This window comes from Procambarus clarkii, chromosome 26, assembly GCF_040958095.1.
Source record: "Procambarus clarkii isolate CNS0578487 chromosome 26, FALCON_Pclarkii_2.0, whole genome shotgun sequence".
In the NCBI taxonomy this organism is placed as follows: domain Eukaryota; kingdom Metazoa; phylum Arthropoda; class Malacostraca; order Decapoda; family Cambaridae; genus Procambarus; species Procambarus clarkii.
Genome location: NC_091175.1, coordinates 9,859,973 through 9,880,568, shown reverse-complemented (window position 1 = coordinate 9,880,568; position 20,596 = coordinate 9,859,973). Strand labels below are relative to the sequence as shown.

Below are 20,596 nucleotides of genomic sequence, written 5' to 3'. Positions count from 1 at the left end.
ATCCTCTCAGTTCCAGGACGAGCCAGGTGGCATACCGCTGAATCTTCTCTAACTTTGTCTTGTGTTTAACTAGGTATGGACTCCAGGCTGTGTGTGTGTGTATGTGTGTGTGTGTGTGTGTGTGCGTGTGTGCGTGTGTGTGTGTGTGTGTGTGTGTGTGTGTGTGTGTGTGTGTGTGTGTGTGTGTGTGTGTGTGTGTGTGTGTGTGTGTGTGTGTGTGTGTGTTGTATAAGGAGTCGTAGAGTACACATCAGTTAAATTTATCTCGAAGTTAAATCTCTTCAATTTAAGCCATTCACGTAATTTGTGTTGAACTAATTAGTTTACTAAACCCTTGTTGGTTTAGATAAACAGATGTAGGATCATTACATGAGCCTTATTACAGTAGTTAGGTATAATGATTTAGGGGTTATAAATTTATATAAATTATATAATAATTATTATTATATAACGAAACATGAAATGTAAGGCTGATCTATTAGCCTCCACTAGCAAAATCTGGGTACAGCACATGGATATCTGCCAATATTCCTGAGTGTATGAAGTAATTACAGAGCTCAAAGTACCTCATACCATTTGATCTGAAGTCACTGATAACAGGGCAATCACAGATATAGTGTTGGAGAATATGTCCCAGCTCTTGTTCACATAGTTTACAATTGGAATGTTCATCATTGGGGGAGATTCATTTCCTGCGGCCACCTGCCATAGATATTGATATCCTAGCCTAGTTCTGGCAATTACAATGTCACACTGTCTAAGTGGATGTTTTATGCTGCCCGTACATATGATTTAAGGTTCTAAACATGGCATAGCTCTTTATACTTCTGTTTTCTGGCCTTTGGGTGTCAGTAACTGCTTTTCTGTCTTCCCTAATTTTCTGAAATATTGCGGCTTTTACAGCCGAGATTGAAATGTCCATATCGAACTCAATTTCAGGCTTATCACATGCAGTTTTAGCTGCCTAACATCATGGCAATATATTATTGTCATGTGAGATGGTATCCAAACAAAATAGACTCTGAAACTCTTGCTCTTTGCTTTGATAATGTGGTTCATAAGGGATGGTACAACATTCCTTATTTTGCATGTTGGGTTTGTAAGGGCCGAAGAGTTGATTTTGAATCACAGAAAATTTATGTGAGCTGGGGATGTTGGATGAGCTTGTAGCTCATTAAGAAAATCGTGAAGTTGCTGTTTAGTCAGAGTTGATTTGTTTTTGTATTGAGGCTGGTGTTTTCTCCCTTGATTTCATGTATGACTAACCATCCCGTGAGATGGGAATATCAGATGAACTTATAGCTAGTTTTTGGTCTACACTGTGTGAACTTTCATTTCATCTTCTTGCAAATAAATTATTATTATTATTATTTTTATTATTATTATTATTATTATTATTATTATTATTATTATTATTATAGAAATATTTTTATTTGTAAATGTGTAAATGAATAGTGTGCTAGTTTACTGAGAGTAATATATTCTTATATATTGAGGCTAACTTTGGATTACTTGGTCAAGATTATACACCATATATACATCCAGGATTCAAACTTGTAATACTTGGTTAAGATTTTTGTCTTTTTCTTTCATAATTCAGAACTATAGTACTTAAATTGATGTAAAATCGTTGCTTATTCTGGGAATAAAATAGTTTGTTATTGTAACAAATGTTATCATATCATTACAGTTTTGTCATGTTTAGTTTAGTACTCGATACGACTAAAAAAAACTAAATAATATACGTTGTAAAGCTTTTACTCTGTAATCGTTCATATAGGTGCACCATTCTCATAATTTTAGTCAACCTTAATTTGTTAATAGCGAAAGATATATGGCGTACGGCCGGTGAGGGCGTCTTCTCAGGGTTGGCAACAGTTGACTCCACTCTTGAACTTGATTACCTCACAGCTTAGAATTAGATAACTAAGTTCACCGGGTTCTTTTACCACGATCGCCGTCGCCTCCTTCATTCACAACAACAACCAGGTTGATTGCTGTATTTTCCACCACAGACGTGGTTGATTTAGTTAGTTTAGGCAATTTATTTGTACGCCATAGTTAGTTGGTGTTAAATATCATCATATGTGCTCTGCTTCACGTATTTCAACCGCTTAATAGTCTCCTATTTTGATTTGCTCATTAAATTTTATTTTGTCGGAGACAGGAAGCCTGTGAATATATACTTTAGCCATATATATCTCAAATGATATTAATTATATCGAGGGTCTTTTGCCTAACTCTCAGCTACCTATTTAATGCTAGGTGAACAGAGGCTTTAGATGAAAGGAAACGTAACCAAAATATTTCTGTTCCACCCGGGAGTCGAACCTGGGATTCCTGACAGTGAGTTGAGACCATCACCAACTGTACTACTGTACTCGTCCCTTAGGGGGTAGTGGAAAAGCATGTAATCGTCTCGAGAAAGGAATTCTCAGTTAATTTAGCTAACTGGCTTATTCAGATTATATGCAGGGTCCAGGAGCTACAGTGTATATAATATATATTATATGTACAAGTAGGTACATTGGGTTTACGAGAGCACATAGCATTGATGATTTTACAGTCTTGTAAAGCCACTAGCACGCATAGCATTTTGGGCAGGTCCTTAATCTAACAGATAAATTTAAGTAGGTAATTTGTAGGAAAATTGAAAGAAGATAACAGGTACTTTGTAAGAAAATTTGAAGAACATTAGTAGGTATAGTACAGTGAAATTTGAGGATTATCAACAGGTACACCGTAGCACCTGTAGTCGGGTCTCCGGGGTTCGATTCCCGAGGTGGGACAGAAATAGTTGGGCATTTGCAGACGAGGAGTCACAGTAACGTGGCTGAAATGTTCACTAAACCACACACTAGAAAGTGAAGGGATGACGACGTTTCAGTCCGTCCTGGATCATTCTCAAGTCAATTGTGTCAATCACAATCGACTTGAGAATTGTCCAGGATGGACCGAAACGTTGTCGTCCCTTCACTTTCTGGCGTATGGTTTGGTCAACATAGTTGGGCATTTTACCTTTTATCTAATGCCTTTGTTCAGTTCGCAGTAGATAGGTACCCAAGAGTTAAGCAACTGTTATGGTTGTGGGGTTGCACTCTGGCAAAAGTCAGAAATTTGGCTTTCAGGGGACCTCGATGCAAGCCTAAAATAAAGTATATATATACGAACTGTAGTGCCCCGTTAGCCTGTACCCAATGAAGTACTGTCAGATTGTACACAAACACTTGTACAATACTCATTTGTTAATAATTGACACCAGATTAGGTTGGTTTAGCTTATTTTAGGTTAGGCACTTTTTAAAATCTGTTGATGCACTATCTTGGTTGCAAAGTGACTTGTATCCATATCTAAAATGCTTAATTTTGTCAATGATGTCCCCTTTATTTTTAATTTTATTATTACTTTTGTTTCTTTTAATCATCTTTAAATCATCACAGTACAGCCAAAAACTAATTCTCTATAAATTCCATTCACATCTTATCAACAGGAAGATGCAGGTCTTCAAGGCTGCCCAAGGTCTACAGATCTTCAGAATTATATCTCCAACATGCAAACCAACAGTATCATTGCTTAGGAATTTACAGACATCAAGTGCTGAACCAGAGACCCAGTTTCACGAAGTAAGGGTTTTGTATTTTTTACATCCATTCAAATGATATGGATTCAGTCTGGTTTCCTGGGGTGATTTCTTCATGATTCTTGATATTCTTCTTGCATTGAACACTAGCATAAAGTTGCCCATATTGACTGCTGTTGGTCTTCGAACATTAGTGGTTTAAAAATCTAAATTTCATTCAACATTCAGTAAAATGACACAAGTCACCATATCATCCACTAACATCCTACAAGTAAATACTGTATGTTAATATGGTAAATAACTACAAGTAAATATTTAAGGAAAAATATTTGTCACCAAAATTTACAGTTGTTACACCAGGCAAATGAGTTTGGAGCAAGGCCAACTGGGACCATAGTGACCTATACTGCCACCTGGTGATAGTCTTTGACATCTACAAGTTTCATTATTTTTATCCAAGTGAAAGATTTACTGTTTATTCTTTAATAACAATGCATTTCAGAAAGATTAAAATATATTATTTATCAATGTGAGGGATTGGCTCCTTTTTCTTCTCAGCATACTTCTCCTTCCCCATTGAAAGCCATACCAATTCCTTCCCCTTTTTTACACTTTTTTCATTACTGCACCAGTAACTGTCAAATCATTTACTTGTGCTATACACACTGTATACGTGTACAGTATGTGTGAGGAAGCATGCTGGATATTTTTTCCTATGGAAGACTAGTTACAAAGAGAAAGTACAGTAGTGTAATATAAAGTGTAAACTATTGTCGGGATGAGTTGTACAGTACTTTATATACTAGTACAGTGTCTGTTCACAAGGTTAAGGAATTTTAAGTTCAATTCTGAATTATCAAAGTCATTTGTCATTCTGAATTATCTAAACCTAGCTACAATTTTTTTAATTTTAGAAAATCATTCCAAGAACATAAACACTTTTCATTGAAACTATAGATGCATTACATATATGTGTTTTTCAATCTTTTTTATAGATAAAAGATACAAATTCTGGGAAAATTCGAAAAATAGCCTACAAAAAGCTAATTGGTCCCCATCACCAAGGAATTTTCTATGTACCGGGGTTTATGTCCAACATGGCTGGAGCTAAATCTGCCGCACTGCACTCCTTTTGCCACGAAAATGGTTTTCCATATGTCAGGTAAAGTTATGCATGGTGGATAATGTTTAACAATTGAGTGATCTAATTCTCTCTCTCTCTCTCTCTCTCTCTCTCTCGAGAGAGAGAGAGAGAGAGAGAGAGAGAGAGAGAGGGTGAGTGAGAGTTTCTTAGGTTAATGTAATTTCAACAATTTACATTATGTAGTATGGTACTGTAGAAAGGATTTGAAAACTATAATTGTTTATACAATACAGTATAGATATATACTTCATACTTTTCATGATAAAAGGTGTCACTTCTTTTCCAACTTAATACTGCCAGCTAGCCACATTTTATGGATGAGTTAGACTTGACTACGTGATTATATTTAGTTAGGAGTGAAATGGAGATAGGGTGACCTGTGCTGTTTTTCTTATGAGTTGCTGAATGGTGGACAGTTACCATTCAAAAGTTAATTTCTGCTTTTCTCAGATATGATCCTTCAGGACTGGGCAAGAGTGAAGGAATTAAAATGACAGAGACCACAATGTCCTTATGGCTTGAAGATGCTACAGAAATGCTTCTTAAAATGACAGATGGACCACAGATTGTACTTGCATCTTCAATGGGCTGCTGGGTAGGTTGCTCAAAAAGTTACTTTTCGTTAATAAAAGTAACATACTTTATATACAATTGCTTTTATTTCAATTTACTGTAATTTTCTGTGGAGAGCCCCTTTGGTTCCCCAGAGCTATACCGGGCTGATGTATATGTATTAGACCATGGCAACAATCAATCAATGGAATTCTATGCTTACCGGGGACCACGAGCCAGAACCTGCCCCCCCCCCCCTCAGAGAGGCATGAGGAGCAATAGCCTATGAACACACCCATGTAGTTGGAAGCAGTCTATGTCTGCCATTTACCAGGTCAAGCACCCAAAAAGGTAGGAATCCTAAAACAAACTACAGCTGGTGAAAAATTGCAAGTCGAAAGCTGAATGAGCAGGCAGAACTCCCAAAACAAAAAACAAGCAAACAAACATGACGTCACCACAGCCGCCACACTGCTGTCTGCGCAGCCCCCCCCTGCCCCCCCCCCCCCCAGGAGGGGGAAGGGGGAGTCCCAGACCTCCCGCACCGGCTACCCAACCCCTGTTCAGAGGCTGAATATCAAAAACGCAAAAAAAAAAAAAAAACACCGGCCGACGAGAGGGAGGAATGCCGAGTAGCCTCTGGGTCTCGCCCAGAAAAAGGCATTTCATTATCGACACTGGTTTTCTGTGGAAAGCCACTTCGGCTTCCCGGAGCTACCTAACCAAAGATAAGGGAAAATAGGGACTTGCCTGTGAGGCGGCCGCCACTCGCTTCTCATCTCGGAGTCGAGACAACTGGCTGTAACCTGCGACCCAAGGCTATACAAGCCTGAGAAGGATCAGGAACATTAACGAGGTACTGTGCTGCCAGGGCCCTGTTCGACTTAATATATTAGTACAGTATATAAACTATTATATGAACACTAAACACCAGTACATATATATAGTTTGTAAACTTTTATTTCCTATAATTTCCTATAATTACAATACATAAAAAATTTGTTTAGCTGCCGACGGACATGATAAGGGAAGAGAGAGAGAGAAGGAAGCAGAAGCAGAGATGTCTGGAGACTGTACTGATATATCTGGTCTTTGTGAAGGAAATACAAGCAGGGCTACCAGTCTTTATGAACCTCTTCAGACCATCTGCTTTGAAATGTTTCAGTGAGTCATTGTATTCCTTTCACATAAAATGGCTCTGATCATTTTTTTGTTTTTAAATAGTAGCTCTGATCATTTTTTTGTTTTTAAATAGTAAAGACAGTGATAATTAAAAATGCATGTGTGCAGAATATCAGGGTAAGGATAAAGGGACTTGTGAACCAGCCTATACTTGAGAAAGGATGTAGGTTGCATCTGAAAATTTGGTTTTATTATACTTACACATATATATTTAGTCTTTCCTTTACCTTCAGTAAAATTGGATGGATTAATCACTATTCTTCTTTGATTTTCTTTTCAGATAACCTCCCTTATAGCCAAAAATCATCCAGATAAGTTTGCAGCTATTGTCATGTTAGCTCCGGCCTTTAACTTTGGTGAGAGGTATGAAAAGGTTCTTAGAGGACAACTCCCTCCCAATGCTCTGAAGAAATTTGAAGATGGCCAAATTGTGAAGCTCTTTGCTCCTGATTACGGTGAATTTCCATTGTCCAAGAAGGTATTTGAGGACATGAAGCAGTATAACGTAACCATGGACACGGACAATATTCCTATGCCCTGTCCAGTAAGGATTATCCACAGCGTCAAGGTTAGTGTTTGTGATTGAATACATTTAATACAGTATATATATTTCATATTAGAATATTACAGGTTTGGTATAGTGCATATCTAATTGTTGATAGCAAACTGGACAAGTAATATTGTAAGTTATTTAATACAGTATATAAATACAGTACAGTATTACAAAATAAAGATGATCATTATTATTATCAAACTATGAGAAAATTAATAAGGCTTGCATATACTGTAATGCCTTCTTATTCTTAGTGTGTTCTAGTATAGTACAGTATGTTGCTTTTATGTCTAAAGAATTAGGCTATTGGTTTTCATAGGAAGATGATCCATTGATCGGTTTACGAATCCAGCAATCCCAATTATTGCTGGATTGAGAGGAGCGAGCAATTAAGTATTGGTAGCCAGTTGTCCCTCCCTGATGCGACAATGTATGTGATGTATAATAATGGTCAGGTACTGTATAGTTAAAATGTTACTTGCCGAGTTACCTGCTATTGCACGGGTTTACCTGGAGTTTACCTGTAGAAGGTTCCAAGAGTTGTTCTACTTCACATGCCCAGCCTGCAGCAAGGCTTGACTTGTGATAACTTGGTTTAACAGGATGTAGCTTAGATCAGCCCACAGGCCCACATTTCTACTACAACCCGATTGGTCTGCACTTCTTACAGAAACTTCTCTAACTGCTTCTTGGAGTCTACTTTTGTTCCAGCAATATTTCTTATGCTTGCTGTAAGAGTATTGAGCAGCCACAGACCCCCTGATAGTCATACAGTGCTAACTGACTGTGTCTAATGGCACCTCTACTCTTCACTGGTTCTATTCTGCATTTCATTCTGTATCTTTGTGAAGCTCTGTGCTACACATTATCTCCATCATTGTATGATTTGAGCAGTGTCATAACTTGGCAAGTACTATGTCAGTTTGAATATCCTTGAAATGCTTAGAGAGTGAAATTCTGAGCAATAGATGCAGTATTTTGAAATGAGACTGGGTATTATTATTCAACTTTTTATGTAATTACCCGGCTGATATCCTTACTCCGTTCTGAGCTGCCTAGAATGCAACAGTTTGTAATTGTTAATCACACTGGTAGACATTGACTGTAGTAATCACTGTACACCAGGAATGATTATAAAATGGGTGCCGGTTAATGTCGGAACACAATTGTTTGTCACAATTGACATACAGTACTGCAATGGAAACTTTATTATAAAGATAGAGAGGTCTATTCATTATAATTTTGTTTTCTTTTATGTTAATAAATAATTATAATTGATACCTAAGTGGATTGTCTTCACTCCAAATTAATTTTTGTCTTTGCAGGACAAAGATGTTCCACATTTGGAATCTCTTCCACTTCTTAAAGCTTTACAGACCACTGATGTAGAGTTGAACTACCTCAAGTACGGGGGTCACACCCTGAGTGATAGTGCCTGCTTAAAAGTCATGTTTGATACTGTTCTCAACCTAGTGTCCAGTGCCAATTAAATGGGAAACTATTCTTGAAACAAGATTGACAGCAGTACAGTCATGTAAGATCTTACTTATAATAGTAAATAGAACTGAGGTAAGTGGGAACTGCCAGTGAGTTCAAAGGTTTAATGTGGTTGAGGTCTAACGAGAGAAAGAAGTGAAGGGATAAGGGATAATGTGTGATAAGTGAGAGGTTCCCTAGTGGTGGGAATATGTAAAGGTTGTGTTGAGAAGTGTTGTTGCCTAACCGTGCTGTGGATGAGGTGTGCCTAACAGCTCGAATTCATAAATGTTTTACCCTGATTTTTTAGCGCTGTTTCAGGTGTTGAAAAATAAATGCTCAAGCAAAGTGGTTGCAACTGGAAAAGTTGCAGAAAGTTGCTGCTATATAAAATATAGAAAACAAATGGTATAACAATAAAAAACTGTCAGAATATTAATATTTAAGTGAGATAACGAGGTTAATTAAATTAGCAGAGTTCTGAAATTAGCTGTCACACTCAAGTCATGATAATATCTGACAGCAGTTGATAATTAAAATGTAATCAAAACGTCATAATTTAGCTGGATTACCATATAACAACTGCCAAGATGGTCGCTTGTTTGACCAAAAATGATCAAATATATGGAAAGTGAGTGACAAATCTCAAAATAAGTAGTTGCTCATAGTAACTTAATATTGTAAATTCAAGCAAATAATTTATCAGTTAATTTGCTGAAAAGTTAGTTTCTCGTGACAATATGCTAATTTTCCTATCATTAACTTTGGATGAAGGCAAATCTCTCTTAAAATTGATTTCTTTCAATCGTTTAAAGTTATAGACAGAATATTCCAAGTAGGCACAGTATTCAAGAGTGGCATTGGTGCGACGTTGAATCATCATTATTAATGTTGATGACATTGATTGAGAGCTGAATTGGCATTGCTCGTGGATATTGTGTCTATTGGTAACACCAGACATTAATAAGAACATACAGTAAGAATGAAGGTACCTACAGAAGGCCTATTGGCCCATATGAGGCAGCTCCTATACACAGTATAACCACCCATAATTAAAGTATGGTACCTCCATTTGCAAAGAAATGAGGTGGTGTTCTGTGCAATTGTATGAAGCAAGTGGAGACTTCCAATATATAATAATCAATAATCTATAATATACATTAATTTATACCATCACACCACATGGTGTAATGATGTACAATTATTGTCCTACAACTTATTTTTGTATTCCTACAACTAAAGAAAATCAGAAATAATATAGTTTTACCCAAGAGCCAAGAATGTTGTTCTACAAATAATATAGACTTTAATTTACTTACAAATTTTCAGAATCGGTTAAAAAAGTCCTGTTGTTAGTAATATAACTTAATATTCATGGTGCATTCACTTATTTGAATCAAATAATTGCCTCTTAAATAACCCATTGGTAAAGTAAGCAAAATAATCTTTGAAATATATTATGAAAGTAAGATTTGCCTAAAGGATCACGGCTTGTGCACTTAAAATAATGGTGTCATAATGTTGTAGAAAATTTTTTCCGGAAGGGTTTATGACTTTTTTAATAAACAGTTTAGAATGTACTTAAAAAAGACGAAATAAAACTTTGTGGTACTCTTAAGTATGATTCTCTGCCCGAAATGCTGTGTGTGTTAGTGGCTTTACAAAAATGTAAAAGCAATAATGCTTTGTACTCTCATAACCCCAATGTACCTTCTTATATATAAATAAATATAAATAAATAAATAAATAAATGATTTGATTTGATAGTTGTCACCAGCTAGTTATTGTGCACTAAACATTCATACTGTGGGCAGTACTGTGCAAAACGTTTACAGTGGGGACAAAAGGTTTTCATCAGATCCTAGTGGATGTTCTCACAGAATTATAATGATTTCTTATAATTATAATAATTGCTGGTAAAAAAAAAATCACTGCTTGCACTACAACTGCTTTGTATAACAATAACATTACACTTTTGAACCAAGTCATTTAGGTACTACAGCACTTTATATACATGCCTTTCACTTCTCCAGTTTTTCAATTTGCAGCACTCAAAAGAGATGCTCAATTAAATCACATTTGTTGCAAATAAAGCAAAGATTGTGACCCAAGTGACAAAAAGAGCAACAAGCAACCCCTTACACACCACATTAATGACCATCACCTTCCTTGGGGTGAGGTTTAACGTGCCATGAGTGGAATTGTCTTCACCTTCCCTGGGCCGGTACACAGGAGTGTGATGCAGGCAGCCAACAACCATGTTGACCATGACCACAGTGAAGCAGAGGCCAATCATAATAGCATACCAGATGTCGATCAGCTTGTAGTAGGGTGTTTTAACGTAAGAACCGGATGCCTGAGCAAAGAGTGCAGCCAAAACGAGGAGGGCTGTGAGGGAGACCATGATCCTGTCGCTAGTAGAGGCCAGTGGGAAAAAGAGGGTGGCGTATGAGATGATAAACATAAGAGCACTCGGTGAGAAACTATTCAGAATGTGGTAGTCACACTGACTCTTTAAATGCAGGGTCAGCATGGCATAGGTACCCGTTTTCTCAAATGTTGTCTTGAGCAGTTGGTAATCTAAGAGATTTGTGTTTCCATCATATTTAATCTCGCCAGATTCAATCAGTGGTTTTAGTTCCTTATCCGTGTCAAATGATTTCAAATAAAAGGTGGCATTACACTGATGGAATCCAAAGGGGTAACGGTGAAGTTCAAAGTTACATGGAAGTTCCAGAAGTAGGTGCATATACATGGTCAAGTTGTCATCTTTACCATGAACAAATCTGCCTGGAAAAGAACAAAAAAAAAATTATATATATATATATATATATATATATATATATATATATATATATATATATATATATATATATATATATATATATATATATATATATATATATAAATAATATACCAGTATATGCAATGCAATAAAAGAAGAAGACCCAGAATTCTTTGGGTGGAATAATGCATATACTGTATAGTACTTAATGTATACTGTACAGTATTAATATAAAACTACAAATATTTTAAGTACTTAAATTCTTTTGTTTTTGCTGGGATGTCTCATAATATTTGTTTAATTAACTTTTAGCTTGTGTGTTATGATATATTGCAAATTTAAGATGGGTCATGCTACATGTGAGGAAATGTTCATCTCTACTCACCCATGTATGGGTCATCCATGGCATAATGACGGTGGTTCGATGAGGGAGCCACAATGCATTCTGAAGTGTACACCTGAAAGTTAATTTCTTCTCCGGTACTCATATATCCTGCACGGATGCCTAGCTTGGGGTGCCATATCTCATTGCAATTGAAGATCGTAAAATCCGCATACCCGATGTCCCTTAATTGAAGTCGAGAATCGGCCCATTGAAGGACACCTTGTATGTCAATTTTTGCTACTCCAGTTTTAGTAGTGATTTCCTTAATGTTCTTTATGTGAAATGCATAATATACATTAATCATTGCATTATCTTTGTGACTTGGAGGCAGAATAGATTCATAACTAGGGCCTTTCTCGACTGTCCTTTCGAGGCATTTCTCTTCATCACTACCATCTGCAAACTCCACCAAGCTATTACATCGCTGATTTCTGGGGAGACAGTAGCCTTCGTCAGAGGAGAACTGTGACATGGTGCATGATGTGAGTGTCAGGAGAGAGTGGCTGTTGCCAGAGTGCCAGCTGTGTCGCCCCACTACCTGAAAACCTTCAGTTAGTTGCCAATAGTGACGATGCAGATGTGAACTTAGCACCCATGAATTTCCTTTTAAGGATATTAAAGAAGAAGAATATAATCCCTCAAAGTGAAAATTTCCATCAGGTAGACTCCTCAAGAAGTAGAACCTATCAAAATCATAGATGGCACCATAAAGTGTAAAACGCATCCACTTTGAAACTCGACAAAGACTACATTCCAGCTCTCCGATGCAAAAATGGGAGCCAATGGTCCCATTGATAAGCAAGACTGGGCACTGAGCATTTAAAGGGCTATCTTCCTGGAGGTCGTGGTCAAGCCAAGATACACGTGTAATGCTGCCTTTGATGCATTTCTTGGGTGCACTGGCTGCCTTTTTGACCAGGACAGGTGTTGTCGCTTCTTTTTTTACAAGATGCCCTCCAAACACAGTGCATGTTTTCAAGTGGTCTGCATAACTACCAGGCTCTGTTATCCACAGGTTTTGAATGGCATTAGAACACAATTCTTCCCGTTTGTACTCGGTCCTCCAGAGCCCAGCCTCACCAATCCAAGTGCCATCAACAGCGGGAGAAACAATGCTAGCCAGCACCACGGCATTGCACGTTGCAATGCCGTGGTCTTGCATGTCTGGCATGCCCTCTTGCATGGACACTGCCGCTACGTAGCCTTGTAAACATCCTCTCGTGGAGCATTTGGGGGCCCTGATGCACACCGCAGATATTTTACTAGTGGTCTTTAACTTTTGAGTCCGAGATACATTTAGGAACCTTCCTTGTAAAGCAGCCCATGCCTGGAAAATTTTAACACATTTTACATATACAGTATCTTATATATTTGAAGGAGAGGTATAGAAAATTTGCATTTAAAATTTGCAATAACATTAAAATCACACACAAAAAAATTTTGGATAAAGAAATGCATGTTGATGTTATATATTACTTTGTGTTAGTCATTTCTTAATTTGGTTCAAGAACTAAAACAGAATGTAGACTGGTGTATACAATACTGTAGATCGCAAAAAAAAGATAAAATATCCAAGTTGTGAAATAAAAATGTTGCACACATAAGGCTTCGGAAAGCCTTATATCATATATCTAGCACATATCTTTCATCCGTAGCAAAAAAACTGTGTGAGAAGTTCTATAGCATAATTGATGACTTGCCTCATTCTGATCGGTGTCGTAACCAAAACAAACGGGATTCCAGTTATCTTTGACAAGGTTGCCTTTGAACAGAACATGTTTGTGTGGCATCTCTATGGTCAGCTTAAGCCTCATCACCTCTGTGTATAATGATAACATTAGAAAAAATGTATATATTTGGCATATTACATTATCAGTGTCGCCTTGTCAGTCCAGCCAACTAGAGATGAACTTGATATTCCTAAAAGATTATCTATTAATTCTAAAATATTTGGGTGATTAAGTCTCTTAAGAAAAGAATATCTTTCAGAATAAAACATTTAGAAAGCAGCTGCTCTCTCAGCTTATAAATTTAATTTATAGCTTGACTTTATTTTAATCCATGTACAGTATATTCATATATTAAGTAATCATTATTTTCAGAGTGTATTTGTGATATATGCCATAATGGTGACCAGAGGGTTCTGCTGTTCTCCTCCAAGTGACAGACAGTAATTAACCTCATACAGTGATAAGATCACAGAATGGTATAGATGTGTGCAAAGTGGTCCTCGAGACGCATGCACGACAACATCAAAGGATCTCAACTCGATCAATCCAGCAAAAGCAATTAGATATACAGTACTGTATATGAATTAGGTATCGTTAATACATCTGCATTTAACAAAAAGTATTTTTATAAATGATTTACATTCAATAGATTGTAATTAATCCAAACAACTTCTTTAAAAAGGTTGAATACCTACTGCTAAAACTGTTTTTCAGAAAATCTCTGGACCAAGGGATAGTGCCCATAGATTGGAAATATACAACTGTCACCTCCTGTTTTGAAAAAAAAAGCAGAAAGAGTCCAGTGGAAAAAGACGGTCCGATCAGCTTGACATCGCGCATCTGCAAGCTCATGGAGAGAATCTTAAAGGAAATCATTCATCTCGTAACGGACAATCTTGTAAAATCAATACAACCTAGCTTTGTTAAAAATAAATCCTACTTTACAACCCTGCTCAGATTTTTGGAAACAGTAACCAGCTACTCAAAGGATTTCCAGTGGATGTAGTATACATGATTCTCCAGGATAACTTGAACAGGTTGCAAGGATGATCCGAGAAATAGCTGCTAGAGTTCAACACTAACAAGTGCAAGGTGATAGAAATGGGGACAGGAGCCAGGAGACCGAAAGGCCAATATACAATGAGGGAAAACTACCTCCCTATAACGTCTAGAGAAAAAGATCTTGAAATGGACATAACACCAAACCTAACTCCAGAGGCTCATATAAATAGAATAACGTCAGCTGCATACTCTACTCTGGTAAAAGTCAGACCATCCTTCAGAAACTTGAATAAGGAGCCTTTTACATCATTGTATACCACCTATGTGAGATCAGTCTTAGGGTATGCTGCTCACATTGCGGAGCCCCCCATCTTAAAAAAAAATAAGGAAACTCGAAAAGGTGCAGAAGTTTGCAGCAAGACTCATCCCAGAGCTGCGAGGGATGATGTATGAAGACAGACTGAAGGACCTAAATCTGACGACGTTAGAAAAGAGGAGGGAGAGGGGGGGGACATGATAGAGACGTATAAAATACTTAGAGGTATGGACAAGGTGGAAACAGGAAATGTTTACAATTAATAACAATAGAACAAAGGGGCACGGATGGAAGCTTGTGACTCAGATGTGTCAGAGATGTTAGAAAGTTATATTTTAGCGTAAGGGTAGTGAGTAAATGGAATGACCTAAAGGCGCAGATTGTAGAGGTTAACTCCATTCATAACTTTAAAAGCAGGTATGATAGAGAAATATGCCAGGAGTCATTGCATTAGACAATCAATGGCTAGGAAAGTGGGGGCCCAAGAGCTAGAGCTGGATCCTGGACGCAAAAAAAGGCGCACGTACAAACAAAATGTGATTATGGAAATGAAATATAATCATTCACTGTAACTGACTGCCTCCAAAGAGACACTTCTTATAAATAAGCAAATCTCATTACTAAAAAAATTAATTTTTTTGTCATTCCTTACTTGCTATAATAGTAATGTTATTAGTACTGTAATAGAAGAATTTGCCATTGGAATCTTCGGTCAGTGGACGCACTAAAGCACAGATGGTGAAATTGTAGGAGGCAGGAGAGCCAAAGGTCAAGTTAGAGAGTTGGCTTTCTGGAGCACACAGTCGAGACCCAGATGTATCAAACAGCGCCCCGGGTACTATGTCGTTTCTTCCTCCTGTCATGAGATAAAATTGAATGTAGTTTTAATTATGGTAATTTTTATAGTAACAAGTGGGTATAGCTTAATTGCTAAACTACTGTATTTTGATATTTAGACTTGATAAGCAATCATCATGAATATTATAAATTAATGTATCAGTTAATAGTCGACATGGCAACTATACAGAAAACATTAATTTCATACTTGATTTAATAAAAACCTCAAGGGGAAAGCTTCCTGTAGACAATGATATTTCTTAAAAGATTAAATGTAACACATGCATAAAGCAACAACTTAAAGCTCAACACACCACAGTGCAGGACAGAATGCAGATACTTGTCACTCGTAGGGTTATAAACCCATGGAACTGCCTACTACCTGCCAAAGCTGTAAATGCCAACACATTTACAACAACAACTTCAGGTTAAAATCCAGTTGAAAAAACTTTTTTCTGCAACAATGAGAACACCTTTGACAAGCCACCAGCTTCCTGTCCCTGTCTAGGCCATCTCTCGTGGCCATCAGGTAAATATATAAAATAGAACGCCTGTCTAGCCAAGGTTGGAAGCCAGACACTTAGGGCTAGTCTCATGCAACTTTCCAAGATGAATCATAGGGGGGTATATAAATTATATATATACAGTATGACAATGTGATACAATACAGTGTGTGTATATATGTATATATAATCTCTCATTACTATGTGATCTTTACTGCAGTAAAGATCTAATCTTTATTGCACATCAAAAGATTAAGTCAAGGGGAGAGGGGGATGAAATATTTGTTTGGCCGGGCGACAAGCAGCCAGTGTTGGGCTAACATCGAGGTCATCCCCCAAAGTGGAACTACTGACCCTTCCCAGGATGCAACTCCACAACAGTTGATTAATTCCTGGGTACCTATTGCTAGGTGAAAGGAAGCGTGCCTAACCTGTCCCCGACAATGGAAATCATTTTGACCAATTGCCACAAGTGTTGTCCATGGGACCTTGCGGCTGAGTAGGCAGCGCTCAGGGGGTCGTAGTCCTATGGGCCCGGATTCGATTACCGTACGATGCAGAAACAAATGGGCAGAATTTCTTTCAACTGATGGGCGTGTTCACCTAAAAGTATGTAACGTACGATTATGTTACGTTGTTGGGTAGATTAGATACATAGTATTTAGCGGGTTTTCATATTTATTTAGTAGTCTTGGATACATCAGTGTCGTAGGCACTGAGACGGAGCTTGGAGCAGAGCAGAGAGCCGAGTGAGGCCAGAGTCATGGAGCTCTATGTGGGAGAGCGTGGTGGCTCGATAGGTAATCTTTAAGTGTCTAAACTTGATGGGGCTTGAGAGAGCGTTGTAGCTCGATACGGTCGTAGTCTGCTGTCTGCTCTGAGTCGAAGCTGTAGTGTCTTGGTGTCCATTAGAACTGTCCACGCCGAGTGCTACATTCTTGAGGTTAAAGAGGTGAAGTAAATCCAAAGTGTCTGTACTGGAGTTATCTGAATCACTGTGGAAATTGTACTGTTGGCTATTCGCAATTCGCTTGATTATATTTCGTGACTACAGCTCGGCTTTCTCCATCAGGATGGAAAGAATGTTACCTATAAATAAGGATAGGATTATAGCTTGTGTAATTAGTGCTAATTAGTTATGCCATTAAGCTAATGAGAATCTGTAGTGAGTATAATGTTTGTACTCGCTACAAGTAAATAGGTATCTGAGAGTTACACAGCTGCTACGGGCTGCTTTCCTGATAATGTGTGCGTGTGCGTGTTAGAGAAATGTATGTAGTAGACACAATAGAGGAAAAAATAGATCGGTTATAAAAGGTGGGGTCCAAGAGCTATAATAATTCGATTCTGCAGGCACAAATAGTAAATACAATGTTTCAGTATTATTTACATAGGTACCCCCCACTCTCTGGTACTCATTTTCTATAGATACTAACAAAATTTATAGGTTCTTAATTCTTTAATTATCAAAAGCACTAACATTTAAAAACAAACCTGGTATAGCCTCGAGAGAGTGAAGGAGCAGTAACACTAGCAGCAGGGTCAGAGTATTAAGGAACCTGAGGGGTTCCTTGCGCCGCCCACCACCCACGACGGTAGGTACGCCCATCTCTCTCTACCACACCGGCCTCCTCACCCGTACCAATACAATTTTCATAAGATGGAGACAGTCACCAGTTATTGCATTATAATATGCAATCACATTAAAAAGACTTGGTTCACTTTTTATATCGTCGTGTTCCTAAAGCCGCCGCCACCTGCCGGCAGTGTGAGCCAACATAACGCCAAGAGGAACTGGAGGAGTGTGCTGGACGCCTGTTGCTCCATATAGCAGTCTCAAGACTAAATGAACGGCTATGTGTGTTCGACATCCCACGTCTAATTGTAAGATCCTTCTTGATAACATTTTCCTTGATAGTTATGTACGATATGATATCCTCGTTATGTACACGAGTGCAGGTGAAGCTTGTAATTACTATAAACGCTTCACCTGCCCACGGTGTATTTAGTCTGCGTTTGCGTGCTATCTTAACTGTGTAATTAAGTGGTCGTTCCGTGAATGTTGCATAAGGCAGCGTCGTAACATTGTTAATTTACCTGAAGGCCACTAGCCCTAGTGGCCTCGACGAGGACAGGAAGTACAGTGGCTTGTCAAAGGTCCTCTCAATTGTCCTGATCTTTTCCAGTTGGATCTTAATGTTTAACAGCATTTAGGCATTTACGGCTTCGGCAGGTAAGCGGTTCCATAGATTTATAACTGGGTGAAAAAGCATCGCCTGTTCTCAGTCCTACATTGTGGCTTGTTGAACTTGCAACCGTTGCTCCTTGTTCGTGTTACATCTGACCTTTTGAAGAACATTTCCGGATCAACATTCTCCAAATTGTTCAGTATTTTAAAAGTTTCAATGAGATCTGCCCTGTCATGCCTGGTTTGTAGTGTTGTTAGCCCTGTGGCCCCTCAACCATTCCTGATACGTGAGTTGACTTAGCTCTGGGATTATATTTGTTGCCCGGTGTTGCACTTTTTCTACTGCAAATGAGGTTTCCATGCAGTAATACAAATGAGGCTAATTAAGCTCTTTCGCCTTGGGTAATCTCTTAAGTGCAGTTAATTTGCAAGGATTATTGAAGGAGTTATATTGAAGATACCCCTGCGTACCCCTCCACCCCCTTCCTTCCCTCTGACCATCAAAACCATAACTACCACCAGGGTGCTACTCTTCCAAATCATCAGAAAGTTTTCTTTCATAAGAAAACGTGAATGCTGGACGTTTCAAAGATTCAAAAGCCACAGGTGTGGACGGAATTCAATGCAAAATTATTACGACTCTAGCAGCGGAACTTTGTCTACCACAGAAACCTCTTTTCAGACAATCTGTGGCCCATGGGAAGAGCTAAGCAGAAAACTACTGTTCGATCAGCTTGATCTTCAATATCTGCAATTTCCTAGAGAGAATTCTAAGGGAGGGAATCATTCACTATCTTTCGGTAAACAATCTAATCAGATTAACGCAACATGGTTTTGTTAATAAAAAAAATCCTGCCTTACAAACCTAATAACATTTTTGAAAATGGTAGCCGATAATAGACTTCAAATAGATGTAGTATATATATGGATATCGCTAAACCTTTAGATAAGATACCACATGAAAGACTAGCAAGGAAATTACAAGCACGTGGAATAAATGGTAAAATAATAGAATGGATAAAATGGTCAAAAGACTGGCAGATGCAGCTTTATGCTTGTTACGGCCAGCTTGACCAGAAACCGGGTTCTGTTGACGTGTCTTATAACCTCTTCTTGATCCGACTCCAAGTCGGGGGTAAATTTTCAACTGTGATCGTGACAACGGCAAAAGTCACGCTCAGGAGTCAAATTTCGGACATTTCAGATATTTTGAAAACTGCAGGGGGGTTTGGGCAAAATATGACCCATTACCGTTTTCAGTAATTGGCATATTTTCGGTGTAAAAAGTATTAATTTGAAAATGAAAATAGGTGCAGAGATTCAGAATTTGGCTCAAAAATCACGCTCAGGAGTCAAATTTCCGACATTTCAGATATTTTGAATACCGCAGGGGGGTTTGGGCAAAATATGACCCATTACCGTTATCAGTAATTGGCATATTTTCGGTATAAAAAGTTGTAATTTGAAAATGGAAATAGGTGCAGAGAGTCAGAATTCGGCTCAAAAATCACGCTCAGGAGTCAAATTTCCGACATTTCAGATATTTTGAAAACTGCAGGGGGGTTTGAGCAAAATATGACCCATCGCCGTTTTCAGTAATTGGCATATTTTCTGTATAAAAATTCGTAATTTGAAATGAAAATAGGTGCAGAGAGTCAGAATTCGGCTCAAAAATCACACTCAGGAGTCAAATTTCCGACATTTCAGATATTTTTAAAACTGCAAGGGGGTTTGGGCAAAATATGACCCATCGCCGTTTTCAGTAATTGGCATATTTTCGGTATAAAAAGTCGTAATTTGAAAATGAAAATAGGTGCAGAGAGTCAGAATTCGGCTCAAAAATCACGTTCAGGAGTCAAGTTTCCGACATTTCAGATATTTTGAAAACCGCAGGGGGGTTTGGGCAAAATATGACCCATCGCCGTTTTCAGTAATTGTCATATTTTCAGTATAAAAATTCGTAATTTGAAAATGAAAATAGGTGCAGAGAGTCAGAATTCGGCTCAAAAATCACGCTCAGGAGTCAAGTTTCCGACATTTCAGATATTTTGAAAACTGCAGGGGGGTTTGGGCAAAATATGACCCATCGCCGTTTTCAGTAATTGTCATATTTTCAGTATAAAAATTCGTAATTTGAAAATGATAATAGGTGCAAAGAGTCAGAATTCGGTTTAAAAATCACACTCAGGAGTCAAATTTCCGACATTTCAGATATTTTGAAAACTGCAGGGGGGTTTGGGCAAAATATGACCCATCGCCGTTTTCAGTAATTGGCATATTTTCGGTGTAAAAAGTCGTAATTTGAAAATGAAAATAGGTGCAGAGAGTCAGAACAGGGTTGAACAAATTGGGGGGACCTTTGA

At 37.9% G+C, this 20,596-nt stretch overlaps 2 protein-coding genes across 2 annotated transcripts; one reads left to right on the top strand and one right to left on the bottom strand.

Moving 5' to 3' along the window:
- Nucleotides 1–1,824: 1,824 nt before the first annotated feature.
- Nucleotides 1,825–10,238, top strand: LOC123756767 (palmitoyl-protein thioesterase ABHD10, mitochondrial). The gene is made up of 6 exons (XM_045740071.2): nucleotides 1,825–1,989; nucleotides 3,491–3,623; nucleotides 4,576–4,742; nucleotides 5,175–5,319; nucleotides 6,739–7,026; nucleotides 8,337–10,238. Exons 2-6 carry the CDS (start codon nucleotides 3,495–3,497, stop codon nucleotides 8,499–8,501), a joined length of 894 nt encoding a protein of 297 aa, XP_045596027.1. The 5' UTR covers nucleotides 1,825–1,989; nucleotides 3,491–3,494; the 3' UTR covers nucleotides 8,502–10,238.
- Nucleotides 10,239–10,412: 174 nt separating this feature from the next.
- LOC123756623 (uncharacterized) lies at nucleotides 10,413–17,871 on the bottom strand. The gene is made up of 4 exons (XM_069331854.1): nucleotides 17,540–17,871; nucleotides 15,358–15,561; nucleotides 11,658–13,476; nucleotides 10,413–11,277 (listed from the first exon to the last, which is right to left on the bottom strand). Exons 3-4 carry the CDS (start codon nucleotides 12,838–12,840, stop codon nucleotides 10,556–10,558), a joined length of 1,905 nt encoding a protein of 634 aa, XP_069187955.1. The 5' UTR covers nucleotides 12,841–13,476; nucleotides 15,358–15,561; nucleotides 17,540–17,871; the 3' UTR covers nucleotides 10,413–10,555.
- Between the last annotated feature and the right edge of the window lie 2,725 nt (nucleotides 17,872–20,596).